General features: G+C 41.3%; 1 protein-coding gene across 1 annotated transcript in view; it reads left to right on the forward strand.

Annotated features, from left to right (window-relative positions):
* The window catches only part of pop4 (POP4 homolog, ribonuclease P/MRP subunit), a 50,561-nt gene extending 29,724 nt beyond the window's left edge, over positions 1-20,837 (forward strand). The window contains exons 4-7 of the mRNA XM_034183946.1: positions 3,038-3,115; positions 13,399-13,460; positions 20,386-20,487; positions 20,654-20,837. Of these exons, the coding sequence (XP_034039837.1) occupies positions 3,038-3,115; positions 13,399-13,460; positions 20,386-20,487; positions 20,654-20,790 (379 nt within the window). The 3' untranslated portion in view covers positions 20,791-20,837. The remainder of the gene's footprint in view (positions 1-3,037; positions 3,116-13,398; positions 13,461-20,385; positions 20,488-20,653) is intronic.
* The last annotated feature ends 936 nt before the right edge of the window (positions 20,838-21,773 follow it).

The raw sequence follows: 21,773 nt of genomic DNA on the forward strand, positions 1-21,773 counted from the left end.
GACTGAATATGACAACCGCGCTCATCTATTTATTGGAGACCCGCGGGCATCGCTCCTCCTTCGACTTTTTTATTTATTTCATTCCCAAGACATGGTTTTCTATTGGAAGCGTCCTCTAGTGAACCCTAAGCAGGTGTTAGGCCATTATTTCAATGTGACAAACGCTCCCATTAAAACGTGAAGGATTTACAACTGATTTTTTTTAAAAGACCTTCAGCCACAGGTGCAGCTGGCCTGAGGCCCCCCGCACGTGGCCTCAGCCACAGGTGCAGCTGGCCCGAGGCCCCTCGCACGTGGCCTGCGGGAAAGCACCTAAAAGGCCTTGGAAAGCCCCTGACAGACTGAATGACTAATAGAGCCCTTTTTTTTGGGTTGAACACCTGCTAGTTCAACCAGAGGACATACAGTTGGGATCAGGACACTTGATAGTTCATCATAGTTCAAATAAGGACCTAAAAATTCTTCTACAGAACACCTAATTGGAAACAGGTGAGTGTCATGGAGTATCATGGAGTATCCCCAAAAGGCTCAGCCGTTCACAAGCAAAGATGGGGTGAGGATCACCACTTTGTGCACAACTGCATGAAAAAATAGTCCAACAGTTTAAGAACAATGTTTCTCAATGTTCCATTGCAAGGAATTTATGGATTCCATCATCTACAGTCCATAATATAATCAGAAGATTCAGACAATCTGGAGAACTTTCTACACATAAGTGGCAAGGCCGAAAACCAACATTTAATGCGCGAGACCTTTGATCTCTCAGGCGGCACTGCATTAAAAACTGACATCATTGTGTAAAGGATCTTACTGTGTGGGCTCAGGAACACTTCAGAAAACCATTGTTACTTAACACAGTTTGCCGCTACATCTACAAGTGCAAGTTAAAACGCTACCATGCAAAGTGAAAGCCAAACATCAACAACATCCAGAAATGCCGGTGCCTTCTCTGGGCCTGAGTTCATTTGAAATGAATAGACGCAAAGTGGAAAAGTGTGCTGTGGTCTGATGAGTCCACATTTCAAATTGTTATTGGAAATCATGGATGTCGTGTCCTCTGGGCAAAAGAGGAAAAAGACCATCCAGATTATTACCAGCACAAAGTAAAAATGCCAGCATCTGTGATAGTATGGGGGTGTGTTAGTGCACATGGCATGGGCAACTTACACATCTGTGATGGCACCATCAATGCTGAAAGGTACATCCAGGTTTTGGAGCAACACATGCTGCCATCCGAACAACGTCTTTTTCAGGGATGTCCCTGTTTATTTCAGCAAGACAATGCCAAGCCACATTCTGCACGTGTTACAACAGCATGGCTTCATAGTAAAAGAGTGCTGGTACTAGACTGGCCTGCCTGCAGTCCAGACCTGTCGCCCATTGAAAATGTGTGGCGCATTATGAAGCACAAAATACAACAACGGAGACCCCCGACTGTTGAACAACTGAAGTCATACATCAAGCAAGAATGGGAAAGAATTCCACCTACAAAGCTTCAACAATTAGTGTCCTCAGTTCCCAAATGCTTATTGAGTGTTGTTAGAAGGAAAGATGATGTAACACAGTGGTAAACATACCATTGTCCCAGCTTTTTATCAGTTTGAACATTAAATATCTTGTCTTTGTGGTGTATTCAATTGAATATAGGTTGAAGAGGATTTGCAAATCATTACATTTTGTCTTTATTTACATTTTACACAATGTCCCAACTTCATTGGAATTGGGGTTGTATGTGAGTTGGGTAAAAATGGTCTTATACTGCCTTGTTATGTTTTGTACTAAAGGCAAACAAGCCCCTGTACCCAGGGAAACCTGCCATGCACAGCCCCATCGCCATGTTCCTGTTACAATGCCCACCACGTCTCCGCAATTCCCAGAGTCCTGGGGTGGAGTTGGTTGGCTGCTGCATTATGTACAATATAACGTTGACTACTGCAAAATTACCTTGTACATATAACCAGACACTCTTCAGTGCTACTTGGCTTTCTGAAGTTGGTCCTTATTTTAATTAAGCTTGGGCTAATGAAGCTCAAGCGATCTTTGTATACCTCCCTTTCCATGTTAAAGTACTGGTGGAATTGTTTATTATCTACCTTTAACTCCTGAACTAAGTGATGGAATTCACCCAAATCTGCATGTTGCTGTATGGTTTCATGTACCTGTGCCGCTTTATTCGTCCATCGTGATCATATAAATCCAAAATAGCCAATAAATCATCTTCAAAAGAAGAATCTGTGTAGTGCACCATTTTCTTTGCAATGTTTTGAATGCGCAAAGCAACCATGGCCTCTGTCTCGTTTTATTTACTTCCGGTGCTTCAGTCTTCAAGCTGGGACCCTACGCATGCTTCTAATGTGAACAGTAGATTGCAGCGTGGGGGATACAGTGTGTCTCCAGTCTGTACAGCCCTTAAAGGATTCCGCCAATAATTTTGCACGCTAAATTTAGTTATACACACACATAATGTTGGCACAGATGCAGTGGGGAGGCGGGTGATGCTGAAACAAGTTGAATCATCCTTATTAATCAGAATTCTTTGATATGTTTGTGGTTTTCCTGTGTGACATATATTTTAACTTTCACAAAAATAATTTTTTTTCTCTGTCATATGAGGTTTTTTCCTTTCTTTTTTTAACCAATGATCAGGCTTAAGTAGTCCTCACTGGTATTATACGTAGAAAGCTCGAAACACATCTGTTTTGTGGAAAATACGCTGTTTTCCCCCATAGAATAATTATGTTGAAGCCAAAGGTTGCTGCTGATGTGCAAGAGGGTCCTGGGTCCATGCCAGATTTGTTGGCCACAGAGCAACGTTTTGTGGCCATGGATATTGTTGATCCTTACTATTAGAAGCCGTCTTTACTGGATAAACTGGCTTTGAAGCAGCTCAGCAGTTACTCTGGTTTTGTTCCACAAATGAACCACAGCCCGTTTTGGTCTACAATTTTCACAAAAGAATGGCAAACTATCCTACTTGTGTTTTGTCTAAATAATTTTGCAACATGTCATAACTAAAAAAGTGTTTTCTCCACTTTAGATATGACCTGTTCCTGCCTCTGCATGAACTTTGGAAAAGCTACATCACTGATTTATGTGGTGGATTGAAGCCTTCAAGGTACGTGGTCGTCATTTTCCTGAGATGTTCTGAATTTGGAGTGATTGCAGTAGTCCTTAGAGGTTCCCCTCTTTAATGCAGAAGGGTATTGTTATATTCTGAGATGTCTGTCTGCTCTTAAAGCTTATTAAAGCTGTACGGCCTTTCAAATTACACAAAACTGACAAATTCAAGCATTATAATGTAGGTTTATTTTTGTAATGTGTTGCAAAATTACATCTCGTTTTAATGAAGAGAACATATTTATTCCATGGCGAGTATTGTCTCTTCCTTCTAATGCTGTCCTGCAGATAAACTGCAGGAGGAAGCACATGGTTGAGGTTTTGAGATGACCTTTGACCTGACCCACTTGTGTGATGCACATTCCCAGGATGTGCATGCCGGCATCAATCAGATGCCTGTAAATCACTTCAGAGGTGTTATCTAGTTTCAAAAATGTTTTTATATTTAGAAGTGTTTATTTCTCACTAATGTTTACAAAATATATGAGAAGCAGATTAGATTGATACAGAAATGCGCTGCTTCAGAGCATTTTCTGCCATCTTGGTTTATTTTGTTTGAGCGAGCAGCCAGCGGATTGTCAGACTTCCTTTCTTTACTCCTGTTGGCACTCGCCGTCTCCTACCCAGCATCCCGTGTACAGATCTGGGCAAGCCCCCACATGATCTATGAAATCACTACTAAATGGAAGTCATGGCATCTGATTGCTTTAATTCCGACCCATCAGGGGTCAAAATTCTAAATTGTTTCCAGGCAAGAAAAATTTTAATAATATTGGGAATATATTATGAATCCATTGTTTAAATGCTAAGGAATAAAATTATAGCAGTGCCAAAGAAAATTCTTTTTCTGACTTAAATCTTACAACAAACAAAAAAACAAACAAACAAAAAAAAAACAGGCTGTACAACTTAAAAAATATATATTACAAATGCTTCACAAATTGCTTACGCTTCATGAACTTGAGATAAATCCAGATGTTGGAACTCAAGCTCTTTATCATGATGTAGACCTGGTACAGTCCAAGATAGTTTGAGTGAATTCTAAAAGGGGAACGCACCAAGAAAATCTAATCAGTGCTCCATCATCTTATCGTGACATGTAAAGGTTTGGGAGCCAGAGAGGGCTTAAATGTCACATTGGCGTATTCGTAGAGCTGCGTATTGCAGTATTGTGTTTCATTTAAATACACCCAAAATGCGCGCATACTCAGCCTTTTTCCGTGTTCGTTTCATACTTGCAGCTGCGTGTGTTCGCTTTTTAATGTGTGCACACAGTCGCGTGTTGCCGCTATTTAAACCCAGTTCACTCCTGCCGGCTGTGCAGAACACATCAGTGCACTTGGAAAACAGTGGACTGTATCATGAGGTTTTTGCAGTTTCATTACTGTCATATCAGGTTTTTTCTTTGTTCATAGTTTTTATTACTGGGGTGAGATGAGATGTGAGACTGAGAAGCACAAAATAAAAAGGAAAGGAAGAAAGAAAATGGTTTAATGGTAAAGTTTGCACTCACATCAAGATTGTTACTATTAAGAAAATTTAACTAAGCAACTTTGAACATCACTGGTAGCAAAGACTTATCTGTCCAGGTGAGTTGACATCAGAGGTTGGGTCTGGTCTGGTCCCGGGTCAGTTACTGTCTGGCCTCCTTTAATGACCTGCATCGAAAGAAAGTTGTCAAGGGAAAACTTGAAGTTAACAAAAGGCTTTTGGTATTGAGTGAGGAAGAAGAATTTGGAATCTTGCAAATTCTTTAAAATCAAACTTTGCTCTTAATTTGAAAAACTCAGCTAGGAAATTGCCTTCAAAACTCAGATGATTTGGCTCATGCCTTTAAAAATTATTTGGAAAAACTTATCATTGCTGTTCAGACTTTGGAGCTTCAGAAAGGAACAGCTAACAGAAAAAGTGAGAATAAAAGAAAGAAACATTAGCAGAAGGAGAAGAGAAGATAATCTAGAGATAGTAACACCCTGTCACACCTTGACGATTTAGCCAGTGTATGCCAACCATATTAAAACACTGGTATACGCTGGCAAACATCTAATAGGTTATGGGTAAGTTTTGTATAAGTTAAGAGCACATTGAAGTACGCTGATATACGGCAACTACCACGAAAAATTTTTGGCATGTACAATATTTTCAACATATGCCAGCGCATGTCATACATCCCGCGTACACGCGAAATAAGCTGTGGGTAAGTTATGCCATTGTTGACATGTTTCTTGTAAGTTACTTATAAGTCGAAATATGTCACTTTGTGCCACAAGAAAATCAACTTTTTATGTGCGCCAAGGACAATAAAATCAGCGTTTATTTATTTGTCTGTCTTTTAGCAGGATTACGTCAAAACTACTGCATGGATTTTGACAAAATTTTCACCACAGATAGATACCGTATTTTCCGGACTATAAGTCGCACCGGAGTATAAGTCGCACCAGCCACTTTATCCATTATAAAGAAAAATAAACCATAGATAAGTCGCACTGGAGTATAAGTCGCATGAACATACAGGTATGTTAACTTAACATGAAAGTTCAGATGATAATATTATGATATTATGATGATAATATCTGCACATTGTTCGAGCACCCATGTGCGGACTCGCTCCTCTAGGTTTTAGCCCGCGATTAGCTTTTTATGTTTTTTTCATGGTGGTTAGAGTAACCTCCGCTTTCCTCCAGTCCCTCACAAGTTTCTCACTCACTCCAAACTCTCTCTCTGCTGCTCGATTACTGTTTTCGGATGCATATTTCACCAGTCGTAACTTGTAATCTGCAGAGTATGCTTTTCTTTTTGGTGGCATTTTTTTCTGGCCTTCTTCATTGTCTTGTTATCAGTAATGTTGACATTTTAATTTTTCTATGGTAGTCAGAAGTCGCAGGAACAGTCACACAAGCCTTAAGCGCCCTCTCGTGAGCTGCATTTTACCTATGGATATGTTTGCATTTTGCGGACCACATTGCGAGCCGAACCATGCAGCACCTACCTGCGCAGCTCATGACCTCCCTGTGGTGTCGAAGCCAGCTCCTTCCAAGTGCAGATGCTAATCCTCCGCCGTCGCTCACCCAGTGCTCCCACACAGCTCTGAGCATCAACTCTGCTCACACTGATATTCAAGGGTTGAAGCTGTTTTGTTAGCCCTCCCGGAATAAGCACCGTGTTCGTCTGCTTCACACGCTGTTTCACAATCATTGTCTGTGTGAAGTGAGGAATACGCGTCCAATGTTCTGTTCTCTGATTGGTTATCGCGACCAGCGTGACCTATAGGACGGCTGCCATACTACAGTGCCCATGATGCATTGCATTTCCGGCCATTTTAAAACATAGAGCGACTCTGTCACGTAAAATTGTTTTATTACGGTAAATTAATTGAGAATCTACCGGTATATTTTTCATTTATAAGTCGCTCTGGAGTCTAGGTCGCACCCCCTGCCAAAACATGTAAAAAAAAGTGCGACTTATAGTCCGGAAAATACGGTATTAGGCCATGGAAGAACCCATTAAATGTTATAGGTGATAACGGATGCAGATTCTGGATCAAGTTTCACTTTATATAGACTTTGAAGGATTACGTCAAAACTACTTCACGGATTCTCACCAAATTTGCACCATAGATTAGAGATAAATGGTAAATGGACTGCATTTATATAGCACTTTTCCATCTGCATCAAACGCTCAAAGCGTTTTACACATCAGTGCCTCACATTCACCCCAATGTGAGGCTGCTGCTGTGCAAGGGCCCTTAGTGATTTTCCAGTCAGGCTGGGATTTGAACCGAGGATCCTCTTGTCTCAAGCCCAGTGCTTAACCACTAGACCAGACATGGGCAAACTATGGCCCTCAGGCCATCTACGGCCTGTTTGGCTTTTTAATCCGGCCCGCCTAGCTTGTTCAAGCTATATTATTAAATTTAATTACATTCAATCACGTTTGTTTTAACATGCCTGCAATTACTGCGTTTCCCCATTAGATGGCGCACATTGACCCTTGTTAGAATGTGGTGTGTTGTGCTGCATTCAGATGCTCCCAAATGATTTTCAGATGATCCCAAAATGACCTAAACTTCATGTCATTTCGGCAATTTGGCTCTTTATTTAGATCTTGTCTCTCCAATGTTTCCAAACGCACATACATGCAGCATTACTCTCAGCTTCACTTTTTCACATTGCACCCTTCTGTGAAAATGAGCAGACCAGTCCTGTCGCCAGATCTCATTCTTAAGGTGGGCTTATGAAATCCACCAGGTGGGCATCACTATTAATAGCTTATTTTCACTATTCACGCAGCCCTAATCCCTCACAGTAATCATCACATTAACCATGACCGGACCAGCTCTCTCTCTCTCTCTCTCTCTCTCACACACACTCACTCACTCACACACACAAGTACAAATAACATATTAGCTCACATGCAGCATGTCGAACTAAACAAACAAAAAAACACCACGGCGGGTGCATTTCAAAGCAACCAACAGAGGGGTAGCTACCAATTGCCAACACACACACACACCGCCACCACCACCGAGTGTGCACATGACGTATTAGATGACAAGCAGCATCTCAAACTTAAAAAAAAAACAACAAAAAAAAACACCACGGTGGGGGTTGCAGGGGTCGCAGTCGCAATAGTACCAATTGCCAACACACACACGTGTGGTGGATGCTGGTACTTCGAGGGGAAGCTCAATTTCGGCCTACGTCATAAAATGTGTCGGTTTATTTATACGTAAATTCTACCCTCCGTTCCTTTTCAAGAAACAGTACATTTTATTTGTTACAGCACTTCCAGTCAGCCAGCTCACTTTGTCATACCAGGACAGCTGAAAAGACCTGTTACTTTTCCCCACCTTTTGCACCAAATTAATCTGAGGAGTTGATCTGCCCTGCTGTTTAACTCTGTTTTTCTTCATAAGGAAGACTATCAAATGGCTTCGCCAAAATCCGGTCCACAACATTTAAATTGTCTGCCATTATGTGCAGCTTGCTACCTAGCTAGCTCGCTAGCTGGGACTGGCGCGAGGCTAGTGTGAAGCGTGTCCGCCTGTGAGTGTTTTGTGACGGTGGAGATGCTCAGCAGCACCTGCTGCTCGGTAGGGACAGAAACTGCGATAGAAGTCCAAAAGAGTGATAGAAGTCAGTCTCCAAAGACAAGCAGCTACAAAAAAAACCCCACCAGAAATAGAAGCTCGATTTGTCGCTAGTCGTTTTTAACAAAGAAAATGCCGCTAAGAGGATTAGGAAAGTCTCCGGTTCAACTCAGAACAGAATGAAAATTAAAAAATGCTCCCACTGATGTTTACACCAAAAGATCGCTGATTCGCTCATTTCGCTGTCAATCAAAAAGGGATTCAGCCTCAGACAGATCATCCAATCATCATGCAGAAGCTGAGCGTCCGGGCCAGTCGAGGCCAGCCCACTGCCCCATAGACCCCCAGAGACGCTGAGTGTCCGATGGGCGGGACAAAGCCCGGCATTTATCCAATGTCTCGTTTCGCTGCACTCTTTGCTTCGCTATTGAACTCTGTGGATGCTCAGCGTCCACACTGTTTAAAGCACTGTGAAGCTGCGGGTTTGAGTGAGAGGAAAGCCGCGTCGTTACCAATGATAAGAAGCTGATTCTGAACAAAAGTTGAGCGCGTTGTAGCGCATATTTAGTCAGTGACATGTACACACAACAGTATATATTTGATCACTTATTTTTTGACAATTTAGGAGAAGCTGAGCTTCCCTTGCAGTCTTAGAGCAATCGCCTCTGAGACACACACACACACACACACACACACACACACACACACACACACACACACACAATAAAAATTTGGACCTACTTTGAGTAGAGTGCCAGCGCTGTCCTCTCTTTCGTCCACCCTGTGTCAGTGCAGGATCCACGGAGGTAGAAATGGGTCCAGGGTTTTCTTTGCCCACGACATCATGTATTGGTTTATCCAAAGTTACCGATGTTGGGGTTTTAAACCAGTTACGTATATCCACATTTAGGAAAGCACAAAAACTAGCTACTGTCTGCTGGCAAAAACTCACACTTCATTTCTCCCCATAAACGCGGTAACTGATTTTTGCTGGGCAACACTGACGTAATTACATACGTAGACAAACTTTCCAACAAACTCACACGGTTTTAATATATTTAATGTCTTAGTGATTATGCAACACTGGCCGTTTTAACCCAAAGCAAGTACAATAAAATGAAATTAGGATTTTATTTATCTATTTATTTATTTGAGATCTGTGACTGTGATCTGGCTTGGGTGGGCGGGCCGGGGCAGGCCCAAGCATATCAGTGGGCGGGCACTGCCCCCTAGGGCCCGCCCATAGCGACGGGTGTGGAGCAGAACAAAGAAAAGAAAAGTGGACCTTGAGTGCCAAGTGTTTAATAAGGAATGGACAGCAAAATATTTTTTTCACTGATGTCCAATCAACGGCTGTATGTCTAATATGCCAGGAAACTTGCAGTTTTTAAAGAATACAACATCAGCCATCAGCTAACTATGCTAGCAAGCAGTCAACGCAAGAACGGGCAGCTACTGCTCACAGGTTGGCAACTAATATACAGGCTCAGTGACAAACTGCAATTCAAGAGTCAAGTACCAAGGCACGTTTTTTGCTGGCATTCAAATTAGCAAAGGTTAACAAGCTTTTCTCACAAGTGAGTTTTTCAAAGACTGTATGATAGAGACAGCAGTTGTCTTATGTCTGGAGAACAAAGACAAGTTTGAAAAGATCAGTTTATCACGGAGGACAGTGACTCACGGTGTGGAGCTGATTGATGAAAATATTGCCGGCCTTAATTGCGAGAGTGGCGTCAACTTAGAACATGGCACTATTTTGGTTCCAAGTGCGCTGAACTACTGAATGAACTTTTTATGTTTTCAGCATTTTTTAAAAATCATTTAACCACATACAGCAACACATCCAGGTACAGGTGCTATCAAAATAAATATAAAAATAGTTAGGCTATCAAATTTACATAAATTTACAATTTATGATGACTTATTTAATTCATTTAAAGCCTGATTTATGCAGCTGCAGAGCTGTAACTCTTTGTCATGACACCGACATGCATGATAGTTTTAAAGTTCTCCGTCTCTGGATTATGCGTTATTCTGGACTGAATTGACCCTGAACAAGCTTTTCTTTCTACAATCATCACCTCCAAATCAAAGGTAAGCTGTACATTTTCATCTTTTACTGACTTTGTGCTGTAAATGTGCGGACTTCTTTGATCCATTTGTAATCAGTGTGCACACTGCAAAAAAACTATTAAAATATGATGGCAGATGAAGGAATGAAAGCAGAAAAGTGTCAAATCACAGCCTTTTATGGCTGATTTAACAGGTGCACGTCAGGCTGTGGGTCCGAGTCTGAGCACGATGTGAAAAAATTGGAGTTTTAATCACAGGGCGGGCGCTCTCACCTTCGTGAGGACCTGGAAATTTATCAAGAATATTGTACGAGGCTAAAACCTCATTAAGCTGTTTGGCCACCACTTTCTCTAATACTGTGGAAATAAAAGGCAATTTTGAAATTGGTCTAAAGTTTAAAGGAAGAGAAGGCTCGACGTTAGGCTGTGTTTTAACCCCTTAATGCCTATTGTCGCATATATGCTACAATATTTGACTCAAATATGCAACATACCAAATTGACCAGTATGCCTGTTGTCGCAAATTTGCAACATACCATTATTATTATTATAACATTAAGTCATTACCAAAATAACTATTTATTTTTTGTGCAAAAGTGAAATTAATAATCTCAACATTATTTACCATCTACTTAAAGGCAAAAACACACACAAAACATTTTTTTATATACAGCTATATAAATTCAGGCGTTAAGGGGTTAAAAGAGGATGAATAACAGCCTGTTTAAAATACTGAGAGACACAGCCAGAGGTCAGTGATTGGTTGATTATTGCTAAAACACATGAGCCAATGGTGTGGAAAACCTTTTTAAATAAAGAGGTGCGGGGAAATATCGAGTGAGCAGGTCAAAGGTTTCATCCTGTAAACCAGACCAGTGAGCTCTTTCAGAGATATCTGTGTGAAACTGTCCATTACTGATGGCAGGGTGAAACATCAGACGGGAGAAGGAAGAGAGGGTTGATGTTTGACCTGATATCATGGATTTTATTAAATTTTTAATTTAATTTTATTTTTTTTTAAGATTAAAAGTTCTCACAGTCTTCATTAGAATGAATGATAGCAGCAGAAGATGCAGGTGTAACAATATATCTGATTGTGTCAAATAAAATTTTTGAATTGCATCAGCTGTTAAAAATTAATTTAGAAAAATAAGCAGTTCTTGCATCTTTCACTATATTGTTAAAAGAAATTATAAGCTCCTTTAAATGAAGGATGTGGACCTGGAGCTTGTGAATTTCCACAAACGCTCCATCCTGCAGATGGATCAGAGACTTTCTCACCAATCGTCTGCAGTCAGTCAGGATGGGGTCCCACCACTCCTCAGTGCTGACAGTAAGCACTGGGGCCCCTCAGGGCTGTGTGCTCAGCCCCATGCTGTACACTTTGTACACCCATGACTGTACACCAACCCACAGCAGCAACATCTTTGTCAAATTTGCAGATGACACTACTGTGGTTGGGCTGATTCATAACAACGATGAGACGGCCTACAGAGAGGAGGTCCTGAACCTCACTACTTGGTGCTCCCTAAATAACCTGGCACTTAACTCCTCAAAGACAAAGGAGTTGCTGCTAGATTTTAGGCGGAGGAGGGAGGACCCCCCCTTCTCATTCAGGGAGACACTGTAGAGAGGGTCAGTGACTTCAAGTTCCTGGTAACATAGATTTCTCAGGACCTGACATGGGGCACCAACACCAATGCCCTTGTAAAAAGGGCACAGCAGCGTCTGTACTTTTTAGGTCAACCTGTCACAGGAACTGCTGCTGTCCTTCTATAGGTGTTCTGTAGAGAGCGTCCTCACCAACAACATCTTGGTGTGGTACAGGAGCTGCTCTCAGACTGACAAGAAGGCTCTGGAGAGAGTCAGGAAGTAAGCACAGAACATCATAGGAGTGCAGCTGCCCTCTCTGTCAGACATCTATAATACCAGATGTCTGAGCAGGGCCAGAAGCATCAGCTTCGATGGTTCACACAACGGGTACAGCCTGTTCTCACTGCTGCCCTCAGGAAAGAGGTACCGGTCCATCAAGGCCCGCACATCCAGACTCACCAACATGTTCTACCCAAGTGCAATACGAGTATTGAATGCACATTAGCCTACAGCCTGCACTATTCATTGCATTTATTTTTTATAAAGGTGAATGCAATGAATAGCGCAGACTTCTATTTATATACACCTACTGGCTCCCTTGTAAATACATGTATATATTCTTATTTATCTTTTTATATTTATATTTTTTAGATTTACTTTTACACCTTTGCACTACGGGAGTTGTCTTTTAATTTCGTTGTGCCTTGTGTATAATGACAATAAAAAGCATTCTATTCTATTCTTTTTGGTTCTCAAAACTATGCATACTTGCATTCATCCAGGGGGAGGAGTTATTCAGGGGGGTGTGTCTGGATTTAAAAGGAGCCACTGTCTAAAATAGGCAGGCAGTGATGATTAAAAGAATTAACTAAAATATACGCATCATCTGAAATTAAAATCTCATCATGATTAAAAGCAGCAGAAAATGCATCTGCAGTAAAATGATTAAAATTCAAGAATGAATCACATGTGGAGCAGACAGACAATCCAGTATTAAAACACAATGAAACAACTGATTCTTCCAATTTTAAGATCTGCAATTCAAATGAGGAGAACGTCTCTGAGCTCACCCATCGACACACAAAGCTACTCTTAAAAAAAAGTCCTCCACCACATCCAACCACCTCCTCCACCTGTGATCTGTTCAAAATCCAGCAGTGACACGTGTGACTCAAGGGAGGGAATTGCATCACCCAGCGAACGTCTCTGAAATCAAGCGAATTCCTTCACAGTTGTAGTACGTACGCTGTCGTAGCCCAGTGGGATTGGCCCCTAGGCGCTACCCACATGCCCACCCTTCTGAGCAGGAATTTTATTTTTATTTATTACCCTTAAGACTGTCTCTTCTTGGTCTCTGTAGAAAACCTGCGGATGATGTCACTCAGGGTTAGTCCAATGCATATCTGCAGTCTCTGGTTAGAGCTAGCTCTTGGGACAATGCCGAGCATTAAAAATGCTGTTTGTGATATTTTTGCTTTTGTTGTTGTTGCTCTTGCTGCCAATCTGATAAGCGTGTTTGTTTTTCAGCAGCCCACATGTTATTCAGCAGAAGCTTTTGAAGGCGGACTTCCACGGTGCCATCATCACAGGTAGATACAGACTCTGGTTCCACTGTCCATTCAGTGAAACTGTCCACTGCAGCATCCTGAGCCAATTCTAACCTAATCACAATCACAGAAGGTGGAAAACCAACACCAACAATCCAGTCTCTGTATACCACATCCTGTACATCCCACAGGAACAGTTTTCACCATTTGGAATTCTGAGTCACCACAGTAAAGGGCAAACAAGGTCAACTTCAGTTTGCTGATACAATGCCAATCCACATGAAAAGTAATTTCAAGGTGCAACACCGCTGAGTGGATCCTTGTCATTTGATTGGTGCTCTGTGTGTCACATGACATGAATCAATTCATCCCATTGGTGTTGCATTGCATTTAGAGTGCAGTTTGGTTCCATTTAGAGTGCAGATTTGTTTCCATACGTTTGGTAGCATTGCATGTGTGTGTGCGTGCCACCCACGCAAATATGTGGAGAACATGCAAACTCCAGAAAGGCCACAAGTGGGAATTGATCCCATGACCTTCTTGCTGTGATGCACCAGTGCTAACCACTAAGCCACCATGCTGCCAACACTACCCAATCTAGAGCCCGTGGAACCCCACGGGCAACACACTAGTTACCTTAAATGAAATTTCATTACCTTACATTACTTTAGCTTAACTTACTTTACATCACATCACCTTATAAACCATTTCATTGCTTTACCTTGCATTACCTTACTTTACATCACATCACCTTATAAACCATTTCATTGCTTTACCTTGCATTACCTTACTTTACATCACATCACCTTATAAACCATTTCATTGCTTTACCTTGCATTACCTTACTTTACATCACATCACCTTAAATAACATTTCATTACATTACCTTACTTTATTTTGGGAATGTGTCAGATAAATATTATTATTGCTATCTATAATGTAATAGTCAAGTGGCCTCTGTGTGCGTGTATGGCTTCAATCACAGAGAAACTGGGGAGAGCTGACGTTTGCCATTTGGTATGCTTATGTATTTTAGGTCAAGGATGAACTCTGCGAAAACAGAGAATTGATAGGACTAATATTTTTGGAGAAAGTAGTGATATTAGCTAACAGCAGTGAACAATGAACATTGTGCTGCAATGCACCATGGAAGTTCAAGATTTTGGGGTTTTAAATGATCTTATTGTGGTTCATGTTAGTTTAACAGTGTTGTTAGTGTTATTGATTTATTGTGTTTTTGTAGTTCACTTGGTTTAGTCAGTTTAGTTAAGTGTCATGTTGGCTGTACCTTGGTTTAAGTGTCATGTTTTCATTACCATGAGTGAGAAGTGTTCTGTGTTTGACGTCTTCCACCACCGTCTTTGTTTGTGGGTGTGTAAAAATAAAAGTAAATGCTTGCAGCAGAATGTAGAAAAGACAAAAAGCTCTGCATGTGTATGTGCGTATGACTTTTATAATATTTTTGGAGAAACTACAGATAGTGTCTAACAACACTGAACAACGGACATTGATCATTGCATTCTGGAGCCACACACAATTCCAGCAGGGGGCGATAAATAGTCTGTATATTAAAAGTGAAGTATTGTGTCTGTACGTGTATGCATGCGTGTGATTTTATTTAGTAAGTTCAGTGCAAGTACATAATATAATTGTAAATAGTAAGTCACTTCGGTTGCTCCCTTGTTTGCACTCGGGGTCGCCATAGCACGCTAACCACTTGGCCACCACATAATCTAATTGTAAATATGTTAAAAATACACGCTTGTTTCCATTGTGGTCCATTAAAAAATCAAATGACAAGAGAGAAGTAAAAATAAAATAAATTAATAATAATACTGATGTTAATAATAATTCCATGTATATGATAAAAAGAACCTAAACAATTTACAAATACATTAAAGGACATGTTACACGTGTTTTAACGTCCCAGTTAGCAACACAGCATCAAAGTACTCATGACTGTAAATCTCTCTGCACTAGAGAGTTGGACAGTATGATAACCGTGGGCAGAAATACCACGGTTTCACAGTTTTATGTATAGCTTTAAAATGTGCTTTAATAACATTATGGCTATTTGCATATGAAGCGCGCGTGATTCAGGTGCACTAATTGACGCGATGTCTACCGCTGCGAGCACTATACTACTGATAACTTTAGAGAAAATACCAAAATAATATTCACTCTTTTAGACATGTAGCATGTCCCCCGTGGGAAACATGACATACTTGCTTCGGGAGAAACGTGGCTGGAATAAGGTCCGGAACTCCAGATGCTCAATATTGGCTCAGCTTCACCAACAGAGTGCTTGGAATAGATGTGTTTGTCCTTCTTGACACATTTGTGGGAGAAATTTGGTCGACCATAAGCACAACTCGAGTCCGCCGCTTGTACTTCTCAGTGGTTTCAAAGATGGGATAAAGTTTACTCCTTCCATGTAATCCTTTGCGGGTATCTTGAATCGCTCCGCGTCCGACACAGGCCATAGCTATGGTGCTTTGTTGCCACCGTTTTTAGCTTGAAGGGCTATTCTGCAGAAAATAAAACGATAAAGCCGACTTGGTCCTTTTCAATGGAGGGAAAAGTTCAGTGCAGGCTTCGCCTCCTTCAGCATGCAGAGCTAGCTAACGTTAGCTGCCTGATTGTAAACAGAGACAGAGGCGCGTGCCAGCGGGAAGGGCGGCAGCAGCTGCCTCCGCTCTGCCTATCAAGAATTCTCTTAACCTACTCATACTGTAGTGACGGTATAACGGAAAATTTTAGTGGGTTTGATACTGTGGCTTTTTCATACCGCGGTATACTGTGAAACCGGTTATCGGCTGTCTACTCTGTGCACATGCACTCATAATTAGTGGTTTCTGATGTTTTTTTAATTCCTCTCCCAAAGTGAGGAAACAGGTGCATTTCTGGAAAACGTCTCACTCAGCAATTCTCTGCATTTCTCTATGTGTGATGTAGTTAAGAGCAAAACAGAAACATCCCAGACAGAGCAAAACGAATGTGATTCTGTCCCATAAAAAAGCTTCAGAGCCTTTTTTGGAAAGCAGTGGCTCGGATTTACAAAGGAGACGACACACTTCGCCCCAAAACTCTCAATTTTTTCAGAGTCGGATTTTGGAACTTAGTGTCATGATGCTGCTGTTTGTGCCACAGCTGCTGGTTTACTGCTGTGGACATGCATGGACACGCAGATGTATGTCTCCTACTGTTGATTCTCTCAAATGTCATAAAACTGTTAATCTCTATAAGGAAACTTTAAAAAGACAATTAATGTTGAATAATCCCTTAATAAAAAAAAAAAAGAACTGACATGCGGATTAAAACGGCTGTTATCCTGTTTTAACCCACATGTTTGCTGTTTATTGCTGCTTAATGGACATGGAATGTCTCCGTGATGACACAGATATATATATTTATTAGATTTTTCACATTTACAACACTTATTACCATTTTTAACAGGCTGCGTTCATGACTAATTGCTGCAGGTGCACAAAACCTTCTCACTGCTGCTGCTTTTACCGTGACTGCATCAAAATTAACAGTTATCACTTAAAAACGAGTCATCATAACACAAAATCACACTTGTATAAACTTTGGAATTAATCTGTGCCTCAGCTCACTGAAGCGCACACCTCATCCAAAATAACATCATTCTTTCCTGTCACAGACACACTGTGACTGACACCAGCTGAATTTGGTGCCAAATGCTGGTTTTTGTTTTGTTTTTAAACATAAAGTTCTGTTCTATTAAGACATTTTTTTTCTTCTCTGCCTGACATTGTAGCTGCTAAAAAAAAGAGATGCTGTATTGTATTTCTTGTACAATGATGACAAACCTTCTTCTTCTTCTGCTTCTTCTTCTTCTGCTGCTGCCAAAGTCCAAATCAGGATATGTTGGGACGGTAAAGACGGTGCTTTTAAGAGTGGTCAGGTCCTCAAAAGCACTTTGAGCATATATGTCAGTTGAAAAAGTGTTTCCGTGTATTTATTCCAAGATAAAAATGTTTTATGGTTTTATGGTATGTCATTCTGTAAGCTTTTTGGATTAAAATGTATTTATGTTTTCCGTTTTGGCTTCAGGAGGGACTGAACTGTTCCAAAATGATGCGGTTGAAATTTTCTGATCCCTCTTTCTTTTCCTGGGAGGTCACTTCTATTTTAGCCCCCTCAGAACTAAAAATACACTTAATGCCACTATATAATGACCAGTTTTCATAAAATTAGATTAATTTTTACCAGAGGCCAACATATAGCCATCGGGTATTGTGAAGACTTGGCGTACGTCCGTCTGTCTGTGCTCAGTGTAAGTCCAGCCTCTGTTACGGCCACAGTCTTCAAATTCACTGGGAACATTCTTAGGACACAGACCTTGGACAACTTCAAAGATGGCTAACCATGACCTATTTTAAGAGGTATTTTAAGACGTTAAAAATGTTACATTCTGTACCTAATTTCACAGCATGATCTTGCGGATGTTAGCGCACAAGTGGGTGATGTCGCTTCCTGTTGTCGCTAGGTGCTAGCTTTGCTTCATTTTTTTGGGCTGGAAATAACACCTTTTTCATATATTATGTAAAAGCTAGTGAGAAATAAGCACTTCTACAACTGAAAACGCTGTGTTTGTAACACCTCTGGAAGGATTTGCAAAACATTTACCGGACATTAGTGTAATGACATCACAGGTTGGTAGCAAAACTCAGAGTAGAGCTGCACAGTGACGTCACAGTCTTGTTGCTAGCTGCAAACTCAGTTTTGTGTGTAAATACGAGGGCTGTCAATAAAGTAAGGGTCCTTTTTATTTTTTTCAAAAACTATATGGATTTCATTCATATGTTTTTACATCAGACATGCTTGAACCCTCGTGCGCATGCGTGAGTTTTTCCACGCCTGTCGGTGACGTCATTCGCCTGTGAGCACTCCTTGTGGGAGGAGTCGTCCAGCCCCTCGTCGGAATTCCTTTGTCTGAGATGTTGCTGAGAGACTGGCGCGTTGTTTGATCAAAATTTTTTCTAAACCTGTGAGACACATCGAAGTGGACACGGTTCGAAAAATTAAGCTGGTTTTCAGTGAAAATTTTAACGGCTGATGAGAGATTTTGAGGTGATTCTGTCGCTTTAAGGACTTCCCACGGTGCGAGACGTCGCTCAGTGCTCTCAGCCGCCGTCGTCAGCCTGTTCAAGCTGAAATCTCCACATTTCAGGCTCTATTGATCCAGGACGTCGTGAGAGAACAGAGAAGTTTCAGAAGAAGTCGGTTTCAGCATTTTATCCGGATATTCCACTGTTAAAGGAGATTTTTTTAATGAAAGACGTGCGGACGGATCCGCGTGTCGGGCGCAGCCGGCGCGGTGCGGCGGCACAGGAAAAACACCTCCGTGTTCATAACCATTTGTAAAATCCAGGCGGCTTTTGATGGCTTTCAGTGGAGTGAGTATATGAGAAATTGTTTAACAGGCAGGACATGTTCCAACTTGTCCTTAAGGCTTTCAACAGAGGTGTTTTTCCTGTGGCGGAGCGTTGCGGCGGCTGCGTCCCGACGCGCGGACCCGTCCGCACGTCTTTCATTAAAAAAATCTCCTTTAACAGTGGAATATCCGAATAAAATGCTGAAACCGACTTCTTCTGAAACTTCTCTGTTCTCTCACGACGTCCTGGATCAATAGAACCTGAAATGTGGAGGTTTTCAGCTTGAACAGGCTGACGACGGCGGCTGAGAGCGCTGAGCGACGTCTCGCACCGTGGGAAGTCCTTAAAGCGACAGAATCACCTCAAAATCTCTCATCAGCCGTTAAAATTTTCACTGAAAACCAGCTTAATTTTTCGAACCGTGTCCACTTCGATGTGTCTCACAGGTTTAGAAAACATTTTGATCAAACAACGCGCCAGTCTCTCAGCAACTTCTCAGACAAAGGAATTCCGACGAGGGGCTGGACGACTCCTCCCACAAGGAGTGCTCACAGGTGAATGACGTCACCGACAGGCGTGGAAAAACTCACGCATGCGCACGACGGTTCAAGCATGTCTGACGTAAAAACATATGAATGAAATTCATATAGTTTTTGAAAAAAATAAAAAGGACCGTTACTTTATTGACAGCCCTCGTATATCCTCTTTGTTATATATTATGTAAAAGCAAGTGAGAAATAAACACTTCTAAAACTGAAAACGCTATTTTTAGAACCTAATAATACCTTTGAAGTGATTTAAAACACATTTAGCAGATATTAGCGTTTAGTTTTTGAGTAGCAGGGGTGACAGCCAATCAGAGTAGAGCTGCACCGTGATGTCACAGTCTGGTTGCTAGCTGCACACTCAGCAAATTATGCACAGTGCTCATACGGCCGAGGGTATTTTATCATTGCGTTATTTTTTGAGTTTGTAGGTTCAAAGAATTTGGAAGGTGAACTGCTACCTCCAACCCCGTGCTCCCTTGCTACCTCATATCCTCTGTGCAAACTACATGATGCAGGATAAATCACACCAAACTAACTGCCACAAGCTTCCTCCAATTGAAGAGAGTGGGTTTAATTTAGAGGACAGAGTGTTTGTTCCAGTAAGACGTCTTCTCTTCCTGTCCCACGTACAGTAACTGAGCTTAACGTGTGGCTGCAAAGCACGCTGCTGTGGACAGTGTAGCTGCTCAAAGACTGGTCCGTCTTGTAATTCTCTCTTCTGATGTCATGGTAGAGACTGTGAAGACACTGGTGTTTCAGGGAGGATGCTCTGGACGACTGATGATGATGAATAGATAACCCTGAACTTCATAAGCTACACTTTAATTTCACAAAGCGACTGTCGTCTAATCTAAAGTTGGTCAACAAATGCCAGAGCTGGGTGTATGGTCAGATTTGATGAGGAGGGGGGAATTGGAGTGACAGTTGGAGTCTTGGTTTTATGTTGGAATACTTATTGCAGTGAAAATCGACCGTATGCTAATGTTAATGCTCTTGTATTTGTTGTTCTTCCTTCAGTGGTGCGGTCCAAATGTCCTTCATATGTGGGGGCAACAGGAATACTAGTGCAAGAGCTTAAACATGTCTTTAAACTCATCACCAAAGAGGACAAAGTGAAGGGTAAGACTACCAACAATCCGTTTTTACCAGATGGCCTTCCAAAGTTTAAGACGACCGGTGCTAATTTACATTTTACTGCTTATTACTTTCCAATTTAATAACATTATAAACTGTGGTCACTGCATTTGACCAACTCTCTTTTCATGTCCCGCTCTTATTTTGACAGTAATCCCCAAGCGGAACAGTGTCTTTTCAATGGAATTCAGCGGCTTTGTGTCCCATATCTACGGCAGCCAGTTTGAGAAGCGGGCTGGTGAACGCTCGGCAAAGAAGTTTAAAGTTAGAAGAACCATTGACTTGTAATTGTTGGTGGGACCTTCAAATCTCTGGTCCTTATGGTCCATGAGGACCACTACCAGCACAGGTTGTTGTCTGCAGTAAAACCATGTCTGACAGTTCACCGTTACTACAGCGTATATCAACTGTCATGGCGTGGCATAACTGCTGGTGCAGTATTAAATGACAATGAAGTGGCTCCTTCTGGCTTCCAAAATGTTCGCAGTGTGCTGTCCTGTGGCCACTGACTGAAGAAGCACATGATGATCTCTATGAGATCGTTTCCATCACTCAAATCCAGATTAACATTGAAGAAGGGATTACATTTGTTCCATCATGTGATTTCTTCAATTGTTTTGCTTCATTCTCATCACCTGCAGTGTAACTTTGATGTGAGGTTGAACAAATAAAAATGTTTTTGGTTCTTTTGCTCCGGGTTCAACAGAGCTGCATGTTTAAAATTGTTCCTGCAGCTCATGAAATCAGTCAAGACATCTGAGCTGCAAAACACCAACATTGACTCAGTGGGTGTGACACCAAGGGTGCAAACGCTGGTCTTCACTCAACTGGTTTGTCTCCTGGATATGATTGAGACTCCATTAGAGAAGGTCAAAGGTCAGCTGATGACCTCAACCACTCATGAGCACCACTTTGAGTGTCCTTCATTCTGATGTCATGTAAAACACCACAGAGCTCTTGCACCCATGTACTGCCAGCACAAAGTATGACAACTTAAAAAAAATAAAATAAAAAACAGTGACTATATACTTAGACCAATTTAACCCTCAGAGCCCCAATAACACTCTACTGCATCCTGGTCAACTTTTCATCATATTTCTATTAGTAGATTATATCTTTACACAGTGTTCTAAACAAATATAGTGGGTAACATAAGTATTAAAAAATCACAATTTTCTCAGTAAACATATTTCTAAAAGGGCTATTAACATGAAATGTTCACCAGATGTCTGTAATAACCCAAGTGATACACAAAGAAATAATAATAATAA

The sequence above is a fragment of the Thalassophryne amazonica genome, chromosome 2 (assembly GCF_902500255.1).
Source record: "Thalassophryne amazonica chromosome 2, fThaAma1.1, whole genome shotgun sequence".
Taxonomy (NCBI): Eukaryota; Metazoa; Chordata; class Actinopteri; order Batrachoidiformes; family Batrachoididae; genus Thalassophryne; species Thalassophryne amazonica.